Below are 21,644 nucleotides of genomic sequence, written 5' to 3'. Positions count from 1 at the left end.
CCAGCAGACAATACACAAGATACACAATACAGGTGTGTAATGAATATTCATGCTCCTGGTGCTGTTGTCATTAAGAAGTTACCAGGAAACAGAATAACTACAGTATTAAATAGGGAGTCTTTGGGGTCCATTTACCAAGGAAACCCTGAAACTGACCTTAACTAACATTTTTTTTTTTTTTTTTGTCAAAGCTTAAGAATGTAGTTCTACCACATTTTATGAAACGAGTTACCCAAATTTGCTAAATATAGCTTAGGCTGGATACACACTATGCAAAATATCTCCCAATGTGAAATCCTTAATGATTTTACCAACAATTAAAAACAAAAAAAAAAACAAGTCCCGATCAGCCTGCCGATACATGTGTACCCCTTATATGCGCTTTACAAGTTTTACCTGATCTGTGCTCTTTATCTCTCATAACCATCGGCTGAAAAGATTGTGACTCTGCACACTCCATAGAGATCTATGGACACTACCGGTCAGGAGTGCATACACACTGCAGGATTGGAACAATATTGTTCCATCGTTGAACGACATTTTTAGTACGGTTTAAAAATCAATTGAAATGATACAATGAGTTTTGGAACGATAATCGTTCATCGTTGCATGGACACACACTAATGCCATATTGGGCCAAACTGTCGATTATTGTTTGATCTTCTGAAAACGTATAACTTGTTAGGAGAACAAAAACACAACTTAAACTTAAAGCAACTCCCAACAGATAAATATGTGACCCCCAGAATATGGAGCTTCGTACATAAAATTCTCGGAGGTGAGGGTGTTGACCATGACACTTCCTTGGGACGTGATGAAAAAAAACTGTCTTCATTAGTAGACGGAGCTTGTTGGATTCAACATGGTGTCAAATCAGTGGGACAGATATGCTCAGGTAGTACTCTGAAATAATTTGAAGATTTAAGATTGGTATTCCAAAATCATCAGGGTGAAGAAAACTGTCTCCCTGCAATAAGACGTTAATAATAATGCTTTATCGAGTCTCAGGATCAAATGGGAGGCGGATTTGGGTCCTCTAAGGATAAGGATTGGGAGATCATTACTAGTAGTCATAAAAAAAACTACTTTTTGCATTAAATACCAACAAATTCAATTGTATATTTTACACAGGGCGTCTCTGACTCGCACAAGGCTAGTTAAGTTTGGGGGATCGCAGAGTTCTTTCTGCCCTAATTGGTGTGTTGGTGCTGGTACATTCTGCCATCTTCTCTGGGATTGCCCCAAAATACAACATTTTTGGCGTAGAGTTAGAAAGTGTGTCGTTAACACTGGTGTCAATATATTAATTTTGACCCCTGGCACTTGCATTTTTGGCCTATGTCTGTTTTATGTGGTCAACTAGGCAATATGTAGTCAATGTTTTAATGCTAGCCAAGGTCTGTATAGCAAGAGGATGGCACCCAATCCTCCCAATCCTGCAGAATGGGTCTTGCTAGTGAATGAGGGGCACGAAAAACATGTATACTAGTAAGAACTACCTTCTGAAATTCAATAAAAATGCAGGGTAGGTGGACTGAATCTTGTTATGCTATTGGTCTCACAGGTAACGATTCCCAGTCTGATGCTGACTCCAGCATCCAGGACATATTATTACTTTTGCTTTCAGATACTATTGTTTTAATATTGTATATTCTGTAATTTATTGTACTGAGAATAGTATTGCTTCGTTGTTCCAATATCTTTGTTCTTTAAATAGGCCTCTACTATCTGTTAATACTATGAGCTGGATGTGAAAAAAGAAAGTAAAAGAAATGTGTGTGGTTTTTTTTGTCTTGGTGTTTTAAACCTCTACACTATATAGATATACAGCTAGGTCTGAAAATATTTTTGGACAGTGACACAATTTACATAATTTTTGCTCTGTACGCAACACAGTAAATTTGAAATTAAACAATGACTTTCAGGTTTAATTCAAGGGTTTGAACAAAAATATTGTATGAAACGTTTTGAAATTGCAACCATTTTAATACACAGTCCACTATTTTCAGGGGCTTAAATGTAATTGGATAAATTTACATAATCACAAATAAAATGTTAATTTATAATACTTTGTCGCGAATCCTTTGCAGGCAATGACTGCCTGAAGCCTGGAACCCATGGACATCACCAACTGCTGGGCTTTCTCCTTTGTTATGCTTTGCCAGGCCTTTACTGCAGTTGTCTTCAGTTGTTGTTTGTTTGTGGGCCTTTCTGTCTTTTGTTTCTTCCTCGATCGGGTAGAGATCTGGGGGTAAATGTATCATAGTGCAGGTTGTACAAGTCGCCGGAAATTGGCGAGATGACAGCTTAAATTTAAAGCGGCGTTGTCTTGTAAAGGGAAGTTCAGAGTGCGGGTTGTACAAGTCGCCGGAAATCGGCGAGATGACCGCTTGTAAGGGAAGTTTCCCTTTAAAAGGCAGCGCCGCTTTAAATTTAAGCGGTCATCTCGCCGATTTCCGGCGACTTGTACAACCCGCACTATGATACATTTACCCCCTGGGGATTGACTCTGCCATTGCAGAATATTCCACTTCTTTGACTTAAAAAACTCCTGGGCTGCTTTCGCAGTATGTTTTGGGTCATTGTCCATCTGTACTGTGAAGCGCCATCCAATTAACTTTGCTGAATTTGGCTGAATCTGAGAAGACAGTATATCCCTATACACTTCAAAATTCATTTGACTGCTACTGTCTTCTGTCACATCGTCAATAAACACTAGTGACCCAGTGCTAGTGGAAGCCATGCATGCCCATGCCATAACACTACCTCCACTGTGTTTTACAGATGATGTGGTACGCTTCGGATCATGAGCCATTCCAAGCCTTCTCCATACTTTTTTCTTCCCATCATTCTGGAACAGCTTGATCTTAATTTCATCTGTCCAAAGAATGCAGTTCCAGAAATGAACCCACTCTGCTTTAGAGGTTTCAGCCCCTCCTCCGCTTTAGAGGTTCCAGCCCCTCCTCCGCTTTAGCGGTTCCAGCCCCTCCTCCGCTTTAGAGGTTCCAGCCCCTCCTCTGCTTTAGAGGTTCCAGCCCCTCCTCCGCTTTAGAGGTTCCAGCCCCCCCTCCGCTTTAGAGGTTCCAGCCCCCCCTCCGCTTTAGAGGTTCCAGCCCCGCCCTTCGATTTAGAGGTTCCAGCCCCGCCCTCCGATTTAGAGGTTCCAGCCCCCACTCCGATTTAGAGGTTCCAGCCCCTCCCCCCGCTTTAGAGGTTCCAGCCCCCTGTATCTTTCAAACACATCCATACAATCTATTTTAGTTATCTTATAATATCTGCAGCTCAAGTATAGATATAAAAATACAAGTGTGCAGATGCAGCGTTTCATGTACATCGAAGTCACTTTACTTCCCACTCTAAAAGACCTAAGTGTTCATGGAGCCCAGAGTAGGTTAATTCACCTCGGGCTAGTCGAGCGTTGTGAAGATTTCACCATCCAATCACAGATAAACCTGCTGAATGTGACTGCAGAGAACTTACTCTGTGATTTTACAATCAATGAGGACAGATTCGAACAGAAGAAATCACTCTGGTTTTGATGCAGCCTATGACTACTCTGAGGACCATAAACAGTCCCAGAGCTGCCTGTTGCTACTTATCTAAAGCCCCGTGGACACATTTTGTATACTAAATGGACATAATGCAAGTGTTACCATTGGCATACGCAGCTGCTACCATCTTTACCCAGAATAGTAGTAAACCATGTGGAATTTCGTAAATTGAATTTAGCATTCAGCTATTATACTAAATTGATCTCTTTTTTTCACAGTGATTTGGATAGTGTAAGATGGGTGGTTTTCATTAAGAGTAAATGGAATAATAAAAAATGATAAGGGGACATATTTTCGTTTCCAAGTTTCTACGTCACTTTTCCCCGTCTGCATTTCTGCATTTCTCACACATGAATAAACAAACGAAAAGCAAAATAAAAATAAGTCAACAAAGTCAATGGTGTTGTCCCCAGCATTGCATTCTAAGGGCCTGATTCATTAAGGATCTTAACTTAAGAAATTTCTTATCTCAGTCTCCTGGACAAAACCATGTTACAATGCAAGGGGTGCAAATTAGTATTCTGTTTTGCACATAAGTTAAATACTGACTGTTTTTTCATGTAGCACACAAATATCAACTTTAAATTTCAGTGTACAAATAAGCTATCAAGCATTTGTGTGCTACATGAAAAACAGGCAGTATTTAACTTATGTGCAGAACAGAATACTAATTTGTACCCCTTGCATTGTAACATGGTTTTGTCCAGGAGACTGAGGTAAGAAATTTCTAAAGTTAAGATCCTTAATGAATCAGGCCCTAAGTTTGTAACTTTGGGTTTACAATTTGAGTATGGGTAGCCACCTATTTCTCATGCATTAAGGTGCGCTACCAGTATTATTGCTGGATTGGTGAAAGCACAATGCATGGACAGTGCATGGAAGACACATTAAAAATATGTCACTAAAACACATATAAGGCAAGCATTAGTTTTCATGTGTTTTTATCTATTTCCCAGTGCATATGTGTGAACAAACCCTAACTATAACTTTGATTTAATTGATTGTGCTGCAAGTTGTAGTTATTTTCAATCATTGTATTTAGAAAGATGGGGGCATAACCCTGAAATGTCCTCACATATACGTCTAATTAAAGCGGTTAAACCTAGAAGACAAATGATCTGCCATATCTCGGAACAATCAAAGCGATTTGAGATAAGCTAACTCAATTTGACTTTGTGCTTACTTAGACATAAATCCTTTGTTCATTTTCAATATATGATTTTAAAACATAAAGTCATCTTGATACAATTTCTGACTTTTAAGCAACTCCTCAAGACCAGTGACCTTCAGGGAGTGGATTGGTGCCAAGATCTTCAAAAGCTGATTATAGTTGACATTCATATAATATGTATACTTCCTTTAGCAACAAATACATTGGCATTTCAAATCTATTTTTAACAACAGATTACAAAATGCATTGTTTCTCACAGTTTAAAGATTCTTGCTACTCCTTTGAAGTATACAGAGGATTGATGTTCCCATACACATCAATGTTAAATCTGGTGCATTCCTAAAACTTGTTAAACACTCTTTAATGCTCATAGTACAAAACAACAAGGACCTGTATAGACACACTTTGACACACACTTTCTGACAAGCAGTTGCCTTGCATCAAGTCCAACGTCGCCTGCAGTGGCCACAAGCGTTAGCAGTTGGTAGTTAATACTTCATCATGGAAAAAGTTCAAGGTTTTTAACAGAAATTCAGTGCCTAGGGACTCTACATGCTAGTTTAAGAAAGTCAGAAAATGTTCAGCATAGATACATCCCTCCTGATTTGACCGATTCAAGGGCTTTTTCCCGCGGGGGGAAAGTTGGGAGATATTCACAGTTCACTGCTACCCTGCATGGGACATTCACATGGCAATAAAGGTGTTTGGAGGAGAGGTGAGAGAAGAACGAGGCAGGCTAATGGTTCAAAAGTAGTAGACATGCACCGGGTGTGGCCACGCCCCCAGTGTGACATGACCACGCCCCGATCATTCCATTACCATGCCCCCTGCCCTGATGCCGCCTACCCAAATGTTGATAGGTATGTAGATATGGAATTGGCTTCTAACTTTTTTTTAATGAAAATCTAAATAAACATTCCATTTGTAATAAGGTTTCGGGTTTTCATATAACCACTTTTCTTTATATTGTCGAATTTTGCTCACAGAAAATAGGAAGGTGTTCCATAAGTAACATTTACTTTCCAATTTTCTTTCTTTGGATAGTGTAGCTGGGTACACACTCAGGCCTGGTGCTCCCATTAGGCAAGGTTAGGCAGTTGCCTAGGGCGCCGGGCTCTGGTGGGCGCCACAGAATTAAAATCACTTTAAAACTGTGCCCCCCCCTCCAACAGCTGATGGGGCACTCCGTCTCCTCCCCTCCACTCACTGACTGTCGGGCGTGACATCATCATCACGGCCCGACAGCGTCAGTGAGTGGAGGGGAGGAGACGGAGCAGAGAGGAGCAGCTTTATGGAGGCAAGTTAGATTTAGAAAGTGTGCCTGGGGCGCCAAGGACCCTATCACCGGCCCTGTTAACACACTGAAAAATTGTTCAGACCGCCGTGCTATCTCAAACGATTATACCTACGACTGAAGGTCTGATCAGTCTGATGATTCATGCATACACACTGACACGATTTACCTTCAGATCTGTGCTCTTCATCTGGTCCTTAATCTGGTCCTTTAGTCCGGAGAATGACAGCACAATATTAATTTATTCACTACTGTCACATTGTCACACTGATTAAAACCACCTTGTTATAGCTATCCACATGTCCTAACGAATTTCGTTAGCTTCTGTGACTCTGAAACGAAATATTCTGTCTCAGAACGAACAAATTAATTATTCCTTCTACAGCACTCTCTACATTTATTCACTGTGACATTCATCGCTAGCATCGGCTGAAAAGAGCCAGACTCTGTAAACTCTATGGAGATCGTCAGCATGAGTGCATACACACTACATGATCGTTAGGTGATTGATCGGAAAAGATTGAATGGTACGACCAGCCAAATGAGGCGACAATCGTCCATTTGGGCAAACTTTCGACCATCGTGTCACTACACACACTGACCCGACTTTCGAACGAGCGGTCGTATGTCGGCTGGTTGAGACGATTATTGGACAATAACCCTGTAGTGTGTACCCAGCTTTAGTGAACATATTGGTATAGTTTTTAGCATGTAACTGTTACCAAACAAAACGTGCCATGTCTTGTTGTTTTAGAGGTACAGTGGCGCACGCAGAGGGGGTTTCTGGGTCTCCAGAAACCACCCCCCCTCCGCTAAAAAGTGCCCTACATGTCGGCACTGTAGTATACAGCAGCCGCGGCGCTGTCTAAGAAGCGTCCGCGGCGGTGCTGTATTGTATACAGCACCGCCGCGGATGCTTCTTTGACAGCGCCGCGGCTGCTGTATACTACAGTGCAGCCGAAACGGCGCTGCTGCGCATGCGCGGCAGGTCTCTAGAATTTTTTTTTTTCCGGGGGCGGAGGAAACCCCCCCCGACAAATCCTCTGTGCGCCCCTGAGGTAATGTACAGATATAATATCATTGGTGATCACAGCTCATGATACCTATAGTTTCCAGAATCTAGTATCTATCCGATTAATAACATTTGAAGAAGGCGTTCCTTAGCAGTGTGTGTTTTCTGTTCTCTGTAAACAATGTTGTACATCAAAGAGTGTTGTGTAATTATACAGTATATTGCTTAAATAAAAATCACACAATAGGTACATTGAATTAGCTAAATTCAGCCCTACAAACTCACATGAGTCGTCTGCAACAGGAAAATCCTGCAAAAAACCGGTAGAATTGGATGTTATAACTCTCTTCACAAATGTTGGTATTTGAAACCCAGAGACTCCTGGAATGCAGGATGCTGAGTGACAGGTCCATCTTTCCTCAGCAATGAGGGCTCAGCGGTGTAATGACAGTCACCCTTCTACTTGTGCTCTAACCCTGTAGATAACATTCACCAGCATTACTCACCTGCAATCTTTACCTGGCTATTATTTTTCAACAAGGGTCATTCTTGTAATCAAGGTAAATGCTTGTAATATAAATAAAGGAGTATTACTGAAGGTAAAGTGAATATTATAGCATACATATGGAGTACACATATACGTTTTAGTGTTTGTATTTAACAGGTTTGTTGCTCTCAGTAGAATTGATAAGTAGAACTGTCTTGTGTATTTCATGTAACCTATGAATTTTCCTTTATTTTGTGTTTGGAAATCAACGCCAATGTTGTGTAGACTACTTATAAATTATAATGCAGATAACTGGGAGAATGCGGGTTCGCAGGGTGTCCTCTGAGTATTGTGTGGAACCACATATGAAATTACGAGACGACTGTCACTGCACTCGGGGGGCTTATTATACAGTATGATACCAACTATTTTCAGATCACCTTTCAAGTGAGGACACAGCAGCTGTGCTAGTCCTATGCATAAATGATTTACTAGTATTTTATGTTGACTGCTAAGAAATATGTCTTGTAACATAAGACAATAAGAAGCATTCAGTTTTTAATGATTTTGTCGTGTCTCTTCATACTTCAATCAGTGACTAATGCCAAACAATCTCTGCTTAGCTGACGTTAATGAATTGAACCTAATTCTAAAATGATGTGCTGCATTTTTTGTTGGTATTGGTACTGTCAAAACAACTAATACACAAGGTTATTTTTCTTTATACTGTATGACCTAGCATCTTCTTTTTTTAATCATTAGTTGTGGGATCATAAAAATTGTTTATTAATTGTAGATGTTCATTGCAATGTATTTGTTATCACTTAATTGCTGTTCTGTGTACATCTCTCACAAGTTTTAAGCAGTGTCCCCATATGATTCTTGAAAACATAAAAGCATTCTATCCCTTGTATAGACATCTGGATCGCTTACATAAATGAACTAAACTCACACAAATACACTTAAATATGTCTCTAAGTGAAGGCTGTTCCTCAGTAGTCAGACTTTATGAAATATGTATTCTAACCTTGTAACCTCATGAGTTCAATTCCCGACCATGGCCTTATCTGTGTGGAGTTTGTATGTTCTCCCTGTGTTTGCGTGGGTTTCCTCCGAGTGCTCTGGTTTCCTCCCACACTCCAAAAAAAACATACTAGTAGGTTAATTGGCTGCTATCAAAATTGACTCTAGTCTGTCTGTCTGTCTGTCTTTCTGTGTGTGTGTGTGTGTGTGTGTGTGTGTGTGAATTTAGACTGTAAGCCCTAATGGGGCAGGGACTGATGTGAGTGAGTTCTCTGTACAGCGCTGCGGAATTAGTGGCGCTATATAAATAAATGGTAATAATAATATTCATGTTGCGTATAAGAGGTACATCCACCATGCCAGAGGAGTCCACCATTCATACTGGCACATGGTAAGATTTGATTTCAACACTTATTAGTTCCATTTGCAACCATTCTGGACTGGCTAGATTGGGATATGCCTCACATCTTCATTTTGGAACTGCTCTGCCTATATTAATACTTTGGGGTAAATTTATCAAGCTGTGGGTTTGAAAAAGTGTAGATGTTGCCTATAGCAACCAATCAGGTTCTAGTTATCATTTATTATTTAGTACATTCTACAAAATGACAGCTAGAATCTGATTGGTTGTTATAGGGAACATCTCCACTTTTTCAAACCCATAGCTTGATAAATTTACCCCTTTGATTTGTCTCCAAGGATTTAATATATTGATAGATCTATACTTGCGTTGTGATGTTTTATGAAATGACATATTATTTGTCTAGGTACAGACTTAAATATAGTATTATTGCATTTGTATAGGTGAAGGTTGCAACCTTTTACCGTAGGTTACTTTTGTACAATGATTTATATAAATTATTTGCTGTTATTAGATTAATACATGTTTTCTCATTTTCTAATTGTTTTGTGTCTTAATTTGGCGTCTCTCATTTCCTTTTTATATTGAATTGACACTTTTGGGGAGTTGCGGAGCTCCTTTGAGAAGGCAGCCACTGCGTCCTTATTCTATTTAAACGTATGTAACTTGATGCTTGGGGTCCTTAGCGCCTCCTTGTTCATTTGTTATTTTTAGTTTTGGAATCCACCATAACACTTACTCAGTAATGGAGCATCTATTCTCTTCATCATATATTCTTGGAAGACAACAAGTCCTTTAAAAAAGATTGGTGTCTCCTAATGAAATCTAAATTTACCCCAAACTTTGACACAAGACATTAGTTCATACTTGCCAACTTTAGGTATATCCCCTCCCGGAGATCCCAGAGGGAAGGTGAATTAAATAAGTGGATGGGGCGCTGTGATTTGCATCATTTTGGTCCTGCCTCCAAAACAGAATTGAATTGCATCATCGAGGCCCCTGGCCCGTAGGATGCGGGTAAATGGCCTGCTCCCCTGGGAGTCCTGGCCGGAATTTGAAATTCTCCTGGGCATTTTATGCAGCCCAAACACTAGGTAAAACCAAACAATAAACTTAACCAAAGTCTATTCCTATCCCTAAAAAGCTGCAACCTGAACTTCCAGGGTCTAAGGGGTCTATGTACTAAGATGCAATGAATCAGAATGGCCATTGCAGCTTCTCTTTTAATTATCAAGGGGTTAAAGCAGGAGAAATCAGCGAGGGGAGGTGGGTATTCACCAGGGCTCGCCAATCCCAGCGGCAGGATATTTTGTATTGCTGCGCTCTGCAGAGATACAAAATGATTCTCACTTCCTCCCACTAACCACCAGTGATAAATAGACCCCTACGACTGCAAAGAAATCTGCCACAAAATATTATGTACTGTTGGAAACATGCAATACGGTGTATGCATAGTTCTGTTGTGGAAATTTTGTACATTCTATTTTGGATTTCAGTTAAAAGTTACTGTTTAGGCACACTTGCCAAGCTTTGAAAAGAGAATTCTGGGAGATCCCGGGCAGGGGACGTGGCTGGAGGATGGGAGGGGGCGGGGGCGGTCAATTGTGTCATTTTGGCTCCACCCCTGTGACAAAAACACCATTTTGTCGCAGGGACGGGGCCAAAATGACGCGATTAACAGCGAATCGCGTCATTTTGCAAAGTAAATTCCAGTATGTGGGATATTTGCCTGCTCTCCCGGGAGTCCGGGAGACCTACCCAGATTTCGGGAGTCTCCCGGACATTCCAGGAGAGGTTGGCAAGTATGTGTTTAGGGCTTGTTCACACATGTTCTGTGCATGTTTATATTTTTCTGTGTCCGTCACGTGAGTGCTTTATGTGACATGCAATGGCTCACAGAAGGAATACATAATACGTGAGCAGACCTTCTCTTCATGTTGTGGTGAGGAGCCAGCTCCAGTGATTATATCCTAGAGCCCATTACCATCTTAATGTGCACTTTACTTTTCATTTTATTCATCCCTTCACATCCGTGGGTAGAGCAGCAAAGTAATAAGAAGACACAAGGAAGATCCTTTGCTCTAATAATGGCACAGCTATTGCCTTCACTATATCAGTTTGCTGCTCTGTAGGGAAGGTGGCAGAGAGAGACATCGCTTCCTTGTCCTCCTACATGTTCTACTTAAGCAGAGAGTTATTTTTTTTCATCCCTAACCACAAATCATTCATGCGAAAATATATTTGAATGCTGTTTTTTTATTAGGAACCCACAGCGTTACAATCATTATTCCTGTCTCCCTTTTGTCAGGTTCCTTTTTAGGCTGTGAGAGAAGTGCCTTCTGCAGCAACCATGAGCAGTGATTTTGTCATACTTCCTCCTGGAAAGAGCGGGAACTCTGTCAGATTAAAAACAAAGTGAGTACAATACCCATAGGATTTACTGCTAACTGTTCATGTGCATTGTAACGAAATAGGAGGTCTGACTAATTTGTTTAATATTACAGTTGTGCACTGCTAGATGGAAAACCTTAAGAACTCATGGGTCATGGAGCGCACAACGATACGCCTTGGTTTAGTGCTGGTAGGCCTCAGGTCCGCTTAGAGCACTTTGTAAACATTTTACCACATTGCTTGGAGTGCACCTAAAATGTATTTCTTTGTTATAACATGGAGTCATTTTGACACCTCCTTATCTCATTTCAGCAAACTAAAATCTTGTTTCTGAAATACTTCGCAAAACAATGTGCACTGGCCTTCTCTGTACAAATGCCTTCACTCCGCCCACCTCCTTCCATCTTGAATCGTTCATCGTAAACCTATTCACCCCAGTGGCAATTTAGGCACATTCACACAAGTATGGGTTAAAGCTGTTTATACACACAGAGCAGCCATTTTGCACTTTGCATAAATTAACGCCACAGGGCCTGATTCATGTTCAGACGTAAGTCCGTCTGTGTGCTGTATCTTGCCTGTATCTACGTGAAATAGCTCTGTGCGTGCTCAGAAAGGACATTACGCCAAACAATGCAATTGCTCTTACTACTTCCTGCGCACAGGGGAGGTACGTGGCGGACGAATATAGGCAGTGTGCAGTAGGGGCGTGCAAGTCTTGGGTTTCTCTTAAGTATGCTTGCAGATATATCATGTGCATCAGATACAGGGCAGGTGTGAGTGCTGACTGATAATGATGACTGGCACGGCATAGTCTTTATTTGGAAAGGTATAGATATGTGTGCCATTAGATAGCACGCAACATGTGTATGCAAGTAAGATAGTCTATAAAAACACATTGTATATGCAGCATGCATTAAGAACATGCGGATTTATGTATTTAATGTAAACAAAAATATATATATTTTTTTAAACCAACCATATTTTTATTATTGATTATCCTGTTTAGGGTTGTTCATTTATTTTCTAATTTAATTTTTTTTGTATGTCTTCTGATGTAACCTTATATTGTACATCGCATATACTGCAGTCTGTTAACATACAGCCATTACTATTAAGCAGAGCTATGTGTTCTAATGTAACCTTATATTGTACATCGCATATACTGCAGTCTGTTAACATACAGCCATTACTATTAAGCAGAGCTATGTGTTCTAATGTAACCTTATATTGTACATCGCATATACTGCAGTCTGTTAACATACAGCCATTACTATTAAGCAGAGCTATGTGTTCTAATGTAACCTTATATTGTACATCGCATATACTGCAGTCTGTTAACATACAGCCATTACTATTAAGCAGAGCTATGTGTTCTGATGTAACCTTATAATGCACATCGCATATACTGCAATCTGTTAACATACGGCAAGTATTATTTAGACAGAGCATACTTACACCCAGATTCAATTGGAAACGCATCTTGAGATATGCTTGGATTTGGATATGATCGGAACTACGCTCAAGTTGCTTTCCGATTTGATGGTGTTCAACGTGTTTAAATGTTTAAAGTCAATTATTGTATGGTTATCAAGAAACTCAGTTATTGTGCTTTGCTAACAACTTATTTTTAACATGTACCCGTGGCATACACAGAGTGAAGGGAGCTATCTTGAAGGCTCAGTCAACGTTCATGAGAATGCAGTCTGCCTGCACTAGCAGCTGGTGACGAATCTGAGACACTTGGTGCTTCATGCTTCAAAGACGTCACTAGTTTCTAGTGAATTGATAGGTTGCCTTCTTATGTGAGTGAGCACACAAAATGCTTTCGTCCACTGCGAAGATGCAAACGGTCCACTTTTATGAATATTATCGTCTACATGACAATCATATGAAATCATACTGACTCAATGCAATGTTTGTTTAGAAATATCAAAGAGCTTCGTATGGAAACGGTACAACTTGAGAGACAAAATCAGGAAATGGAGCAGAGGTTGAACCAGTTGCGTCAGAGCATGAGCAGAGAGAAAGAGGAAAGAGAGTATGTACATTAAACCTTTCAGCTTTACATAGCCAGAACTGTATGTATGATTGCCGTTGTACCTCTGTCATTGTGGCCCATCAGCATTGTTCCATGACCAGTGTAAGTGGAACGATTGTACCTTTATTCCGCCAGAAGAAGTGTTCCAGGAGACAGTAATCATCCCACAATTTATGTTTTACTGGCTCACATAGCTATGAAATTCATATATTGCAGATTTTGCTGAACATCTACTGTTGCTCTTTGTCACAGCGCTGCAATGATTCCTTCAGGGGAAAAAAAGATTTAAGATGACAGAAGAAAAACATACTGCTGGGCTCCATTGTGCGTCTTCTGATCATTACCCAATATATATTTGTTCATTAAAGGAACACTATCCTCCAAAATATCAGCTCAGTCCTGGTATATTGCCTATAAAGTGTAACTGTGTGTAATCATATCTTAAAGAGATGCTGTCACTTTTGAATAAAACCTTTGTTTTCCTATGCTTCCTCCTGTTAGGTAAAACAGTGTGCGCTCTGTATGGAAATGTCTCAGCGAGAGTGTATGTCCACAAGCTCACATGTGTTTATTGCTGCATGCCCTTTTATACTTTTGTAATGATGACCCCAATAACTGTCTTAAAAAATGCAACCTACCTTTTCTTTCAAGTTTGTTTAAACATTGAATTATAAAGGCTGAAGCTGGCCACACACACATACACACACACACACACACACACACACACACACACACACACACACAAACACACATATACACACACCTGTTTCTTTTTATAACGAGTGATGTAGAAAATGCAATCACGCCAATGTACAAGTCAATATACAACATACTTGCCTACTGAGCCGGAATTTCCGGGAGGCTCACGAATTTCGGGGAGTAAGCAGCCCTCCCAGATCCTAAAAAATGCAGAAATTCACGGCATTGAATATCGGGTATTCAATACCCCGCTATTCAATGCTGTGAATTTAGGCATTTTGTAGAGGGGGCGTAGCTATGGTGACACAAAGACGTCACCACGTTGCCCCTCCTACCCCTATCACGTGACCTGTCCTCCCGGAGGACAGAGTCACAAAGTCGGCAATTGAGGCACACATTTTTCAAAAACATTTATAGCAACCTAATAGTTTTAGGTCACACATGATTGCTGCAAACATATTGCAATTTTAATCTGTCTAAGCAGAACTTTTACTAAATATATAACTTTATTTTTGATTGTCTTGGCTACGGCACAGTGCTTCTGGGCTCTTTGTATTGTATACAGTTTCATACCCAGCTGCAACAAAAACGGCATTAACTCATGGTTGAAAAATCCAGAATAATCCAAAAATCAAAGTCTGTAGTAAATGTTGCAGAAGGGCATATAGAAGCCAAAAAACTAAAGTCGTCTTATGGGAAAAAACTGTATAAAATGCATGTTTTATGTTTAGTATTTATTTGTCTGAACAAACGCCTACTTCATGTCCTGTGACTACACTGTGTATGATGAATTTAAGTATATCTATCGATCTGCATTTTTGGGCAATAAATTACAAGTTGCATTCAACCCTGCATCAGGCTCCTACAGATGCAGAGCTGGACGCATTTTGAGCATAATGGCTATAATTTGTCCGGCTCTGCATCTGTAGTATAGGTGCCATGTTCAAGGTGTACTTAGACTCACATACCCAGAACCAAGTTGTAAGTGCAATAAAATGTTAAAAGTTATTAGGCTTCATATAATGCACAACCTCATTACCTCTTTGCTTACGAATGAAAGTGAGAAACTTTTTAAAAAAAACAAACTGCACACATAAAATCCTAATACACGCATGATCAGCAGCTTCAGAGGTGAAACTGCAATGGCTGCATCTGTATTCCGGTCTGCAGCGGCTCGCAGTGTCACGAGCATACTCTTAATGTACTAGGCCTAGGCAAGAACCCCCCTTCCCACCCCTGTCACACCTGTTCAGGAGCAAGTGTGGATGTGTGCATCTCTGCATAGGCGCAGCTACTTGTGGTTTTTTTTTTGTGTGCATGCGAGAGCAAAATGACACAATTTATGTTACGCAAACGGACATACATCCAACTCTGCATCAGGCCCCTAATGTAGAAATCAGAAAAAAATATATATGATATGTAACCAATAATTGTAGCTGCAATGGAGGATTTTGTGTTCTGTATAAATTACCTACATTTTAGTGTAAACATGGTAAATAAAAATGAAGTGAACGGTGTCTCCAGCTGCATCTATGTAGGATATTCCTTTCTAAAACAACATGAAACTTTTGTTAGTTTGTTTGCAGTGCAACTGAACATCAAGCGGCAGCGGCAGAGAACTAGTTAATATATAACATACAACTCTTGTTTTGCAGACGATCTAATGCATACCACTGGAAGTCTGGGCAGGGGGGAAATCAAAGCCAAAGTCATGATAAAGAAAATGCTGGAAAGGTATAAACATCTCAGTTTGGGTAATAATGAGCATAGCAGAAATGGTACTAAAATACACATGGGGGGATATTTAATTAGCTTCCGGGATCGTGGCTACGTGCGTCTGCCTCTTTCCCGATACTGCTACACAATCTGCGTTGTGGGAGTACCATAATTCAGGGCCACCTTAACTACATTATGGGCCCCTGGGCAATGTGCAGTGCACCGGGGCCCCTAAATATATATATATATATATATATATATATATATATATATAGTAAAAAAAATATTTCTGTATATACATATATGTATGTAAAAAAGTGATTATATATATATATATATATATATATATATATATATATAAAATCACTTTTTTTTTACATACATATATATATATATGGCCCCCTTGACTTACCTTAAGTCCGATCCCCTTCTCTTCTTTTTTGAGCTGAGTCTCTCTGTTCTTACGCTCCTCCGTGCTGTGCTTGCAGTGAATGTTGGGCGTGACATCACGCCCAACATTTACTGCGAACACAGCACAGAAGAGGGTATCAGGGAGGGAACCGGATCACTAGCTGACGTGACCGCAAGGTAGGTATTTTTCCTTTTTTCGCAGGATTTTTTTTTTCAGTGCTGCCTCGGATGGGCCCCCTTGCCCGCAGGGCCCCCGGGCACCTGCCCATTGTGCCCAATGGAAGAGATGGCCCTGCCATAATTGCACTTTATGTGCCTGGCTGCGCAGTGCCGCGATCCTGAAAGCTAATTGAATATGCCCCACGGTCATTTAAAATGACATATCTGTTGATGAAATAACCTGCCAAAGTACTTTTATATACGTTTATACATAAGTAGGGAAGGAATTTATACATGTACAAGTTAACCCGTGCATGATACTCATGCATTCTAGTCAAATCAAGCTACTTAAGGTCTTAAAAAGGTTCTTGTCATGCATTTGGGCCTAGCCCAGGCCTCCTCAGAGGAAGAGTGTTACTTCCCGAAGCAAGCGCCCTTTTTAATGTGTGTTCATGAGGTAAAATGACCTCACGAAAATGAGTTTGACCCCTCAACTCGTAAATTTAGCCTTTACTACCCCTCCCACGGGGGGAAGGGGGGATGATGGAAGTTAACTGACTTGACTATTCTAATTTTTTTGTCAAATGATGTCAGTATACCAAATTTCAGGTCAATTGGATGAGCCCTTTCTGAGAAAATAGGTTTTTCCACACGCACACACACTAACACACGCCGCTAGGCTTTTACTTTTATATATTAGATAATGCTAAGAATTTAGTAGGTCAGTGTATAACTCCGCCCAGCAGGTTGCGCTGCAGCTTGTTTTTTTTTTCCACACACAGACTAACACACGCCGCTAGGCTTTTAAATGATAGATTATCATTAAAAGCTTTGGAATTAGCTTGTCCCTTCCTACTGGAACAAGGAGAATGGGTGAGGGCTAAGAAAGTGGTTTCAGCCTATTTCTTTGTATGATGTTTTGTGTGATGATGTTTATTTTTTTGTTGCTGTGATTGTTGTAAACTTGTATGGAAACAAAAAAATAAAAGGTCAATATACAGAGACATAGGGCTCCCCCGATTTGTGGCGTGTTGTCTATCATCGTGTCTGCCACAGTCAAACATATAATGAGCAGAACACAGAGAGTGATCGGCTTCTCTATCCTGAACAGTATCAGTTGGAATAAAAAGTCTGCTGTGGAATTCATAAGGAGTCTCGTTAAGTAGACCCCATAGTTAAAAAAAGCAATGGCGACTCCATAGTGAACTGTGCAGCACATGGGGAAGCAGTGTTGGAGGAAAGCAGCCAGTGAAAGTCTTCATCACCCAGCAGGCTTTGATAAATAGGAAAAATCCCTAATTCTAGCGAAAACTCCAAACTCGTCTAACAACATAATCCCCTAATTACGAGTTAGGTTGTCAAAGACGAGACTTGGATCAGGAGTAGGGATTTGCTCTTCCCAATACTTTGCAAATATTGGGACACTTTCCAAACTCTACAGTGGATAGTATTTTATTCTTTAAACTGCTTTCCACTTGAGTGGCATCTGATATCACTCACTATATATAGAAAAGAAATATGACTGACATCAAGCAAGTCAAGTGAAAAGCATGTAAATAGCACCATAATCTGTAGCAGCAAAAATATAAGACAATATTCTGTTACTGTGTAGTTCACCTTGATAGGTGTATAATCTTGAGCATAGGTTTAATGATTTTCCAGGAAGCTCTATGGAAACCCAGCATGTTCTTTGTGGGACCCAGCATGTGAATTTATATTGCTACAATGACCAGTGATAAGTTGTTTGCATAAACTGATATGTGATATATGATGTAAAGGCGCGTTTTTCATTTACTGACTGTCTGCATTACTGTATGGAACATGTGCAAAATGAGACATGTGACACTACATTTGTATAATACGCAAGATTCAATTGGGTGAGCTCAAAAGGTGGTCTCTGTCTTTAAACATAAATATGTGAAAGATTCCCTATTTGTATTCTCCACTATTCAGTATTCTACTTTACACATAGATCATAGATGTGTATGTATATATTTTTTTACGTTTGTGAAAGCAACATAATATAGCAATATGTATGGCAGCCACAAACCACAAGAAGTAGTCTGTATATAGGGTCCATAAGTCTTTTTTGTCTTAATTATTTTAGGTCTCCTCTGGAAAAATAAAGCTGAAAGTCCTCAAAAATCTGGATCCAGGTAAAATGGAATTTCTTGCTCAAGATTTAAAATGATGGAAATGGACGTACAGGCAAATCAATCTTGCATGACAGGAAAACAGCAATTCCCATTAAATGTAATGTGTCACTATAGGGTTGATTTAGAGTTTGGAGTAAATCCAGCTGCTCGGTGCAGATTTGTGTCTGGATAAGCCACGTTTTAATGCAAAGGGTGCCGAAGGGTGCTGTATTTTATACACATGTAGGGAAGATGCTGGATGATTTTGTGTATAGCACAAAATTACTGGGCAGCTTTATTTTAACTCTGTGATTTAGAGTTGAGCTAGGACATGTCCCCTCACAGCTTTAAATCTGAGGCACAGTGTAAATGTGCCTCTTGTGCAAGGCAACATGGTTTTGCCTAGGTGCAAAACTGCACTTTTTAGCTGGATTCACCCTTCATCATCATCATCATCATCACCATTTATTTATATAGCTCTACTAATTCCGCAGAGCTGTACAGAGAACTCATTCACCTCTTCAGACAAGGTTATAATATTCCTCAACCACCATCTTAATCTCCCTAAATTACCCTATTACCATTCTCTACACAGCTAACGCAAGACAACAACCCTCTGACCAACACTGCCCACTAAATACTATTACCTTTACGTTCTAGCTGGTCCATTGTGCAATATGATGTAGCACATGCCCTTGTGTTTCTTACTCCCATTGTCCTATAGATTGTAAGCTTGCAAGCAGGGTTCTCTTACCTCTCTGTCTGTATGTATTACCTAGTATTGTCTTATCAATGTTTGTTCCCAATTGTAAAGCGCTACGGAATTTGCTGGCGCTATATAAATAAATGATGATGATGATGATGATTCACATCAGTCCCTGCCCCATTGAAGCTTACAGTCTAAATTTCCTAACAGACACACACACACAGACTAGGGTAAATTTGATAGCAGCCAATTAACTTACTAGTATGTTTATGGAGTGTGGGAGCAAACCGGAGCACCCGGAGGAAACCCATGCAAACACAGGGAGAACATACAAACTCCACACAGATAAGGCCATGGTCGGGAATTGAACTCATGACCCCAGTGCTGTGAAGCAGAAATGGTAACCACTAAGCCACCGTGCTGCCCCTAACTCTAAAAGCACAAGCAGATTATTTTGTCTGCTGCCAGGGGAAACACAGGTGATATTTAGGATAGGGATACACATAGTGCAGTCATCTAGAGAGAGACTATGATAGATAAATAGAGAGGGTTGGGAGAGATGAACTGCACAAATGAGAAGTTTGGTGTAGTAAGAACAGAGCGGGGACTATAAGGTCGGTAATTATAAATGAGGATGGCAAAAATGCGTTCTGCCAATTAGATGTTGGCTTTATCACAAAAAGTTGACACTTTTTCATTTATTTTCACCCACCTCAGGATAGGCTGTCACATTAGGGCTGAGAGCTAATGTTACAGACAGACGTTTCCCATTGTCATCTAAGACAGTGTTTTGCTCTGGTGCTAGCACTTGTTTACCAAGCTGTCTTTGTTAATTAAAGCACAAGGACAAGTCCCCTTTAATTATCGGACAATTAGTGAATGTATGCAGTCACATTAAAGTCGTTTATCAGCCTCACTGGAGGTTTTAACAAATTCTGTCTTCTTAGTAAATTGCTGCCATATTTCACTTGCAGATATGACTTCCTGCTTTCATTAGTCAGATGTACTGTGATTTATTCCATTCCCATGTTGGCCTCTTGTCAATAACCAAACCTGTTAAATTAAACTAATGCATGGCTGCATATGTTGACTAGTGAGTTGTGAAGGAACAAATATTGAATAGTCAAGCTTCCGTTATTGGAGACTGCACATTGAAGAATAATTTGTGACTGTGGATTGCCAGTAAGTGACGTGTTCCTGCCAGAAAACAGCACACTTAATATATTACAGGTGATTGATGTTTTCCTCAGTCTTCCGTGCTGTTCCGTTTACATGAGTTCAACTGTACTGCGCTTTCTCTAGAGCCTGAGAAACAGAAGACGTTTTCAAGGACTACTGATATCCCAACCACAGAGAAACCGAAATTAAGAGGCAAAGCATGTGGACAGTGTGAAAGCAAAAGTGCATTACTGGTATGTGCAGTCCATTAAAGGTACCTCCAGTTATAGCTCCCATTATTAGAGTGTTGTTTATTCCCCATGTAACTCTCACAGCCATTATTATGTGTTCAGAATGGATCCCTGGTCAATGGGATAGGCAATCACTTTCATTATACAGTGCACACATGTGTAATGTACATGTTCTCTAAAACACAGGTGAGTCGATCACTGGTCAGTGGCCTCAGCTGACCCGTAAGTGACCCAAAAGCGAAGAATAAGTAAAAAAGTGTTAGAAATATACAAAAGAAAGAAAACAAATAGTTTGTGGCGCTGTAAAGTTGTTATCCCTAACTTAGGGGGAACTTGACTATCTGCCCGCTAGCGCTCCCCTCCCCCCCCCCCCCCAAAAAAAAAGGTGTAAAAAAAATGTTCCAAAGGTTACCAAAAGCCCAAATTTGTCCCCCAGTGTTGTACAAGTCAGTATATCCATACGTTGGGGGGAACTTGACTATTACATTTTAGGGTATATTAATGGGACTGCAGTAAGTAGATTTATGCAGAATTACGATAAAATCTAGATTTTGCGTAACACCACCAGCTTACCCATAAAATAAAAATATAGGTTCTATGGATGACTAGAAAGGCCTATCTGTCTATCTCCCCGCTAGCCCCCCACTCAGAAAAAAAGTGTAAAAAAATGTTCCCGTTGCCAAAAGCCAAAAACTGCCCCCCTGTGTTTTAACATACTTGCCAACTCTCCCGGAATGTCCGGGAGACCCCCGAAATTCAGGTTGGACTCACGGACTCCCGGGAAAGCTGGCAAATCTCCCGCGTCCCGCAATTGCGGAGCTAAAAGGACACGATTCACGGTGAATAGCATCATTTTGGACCCGCCCCCCGCGACAAAACTGCATATTTGACGTGGGGGGCGGAGCCAAAATGACGTGAATCGCTGTGACCCTACCCCTCCCACCCTCTAGACACATCCCTCTCCCGGATACAGCTGGCCAAAGGTAGGCAAGTATGGTTGTACATCGGTATACAAATTAATGAAGAGCTTGTGTTTATATTGTTGGAGTAGTATAAAGGAGGAGGTGACCCAAACCTG

The 21,644-nt window shown here is 40.4% G+C and overlaps 1 protein-coding gene across 3 annotated transcripts in view; it reads left to right on the top strand.

Annotated features, from left to right (window-relative positions):
* The window catches only part of ZBBX (zinc finger B-box domain containing), a 144,274-nt gene that overhangs the window by 4,443 nt on the left and 118,187 nt on the right, over window positions 1–21,644 (top strand). For all 3 annotated transcript variants that reach the window (XM_075202080.1, XM_075202082.1, XM_075202081.1), the window contains exons 2-6: window positions 11,208–11,314; window positions 13,218–13,331; window positions 15,686–15,764; window positions 18,424–18,472; window positions 20,460–20,569. In XM_075202080.1, coding sequence (XP_075058181.1) covers window positions 11,250–11,314; window positions 13,218–13,331; window positions 15,686–15,764; window positions 18,424–18,472; window positions 20,460–20,569 — 417 coding nt within the window. In that variant the 5' untranslated portion in view covers window positions 11,208–11,249. The remainder of the gene's footprint in view (window positions 1–11,207; window positions 11,315–13,217; window positions 13,332–15,685; window positions 15,765–18,423; window positions 18,473–20,459; window positions 20,570–21,644) is intronic.

This window comes from Mixophyes fleayi, chromosome 3 (assembly GCF_038048845.1).
Source record: "Mixophyes fleayi isolate aMixFle1 chromosome 3, aMixFle1.hap1, whole genome shotgun sequence".
Lineage (NCBI taxonomy): Eukaryota > Metazoa > Chordata > Amphibia > Anura > Limnodynastidae > Mixophyes > Mixophyes fleayi.
This window is presented reverse-complemented; position numbering and strand designations above follow the sequence as displayed.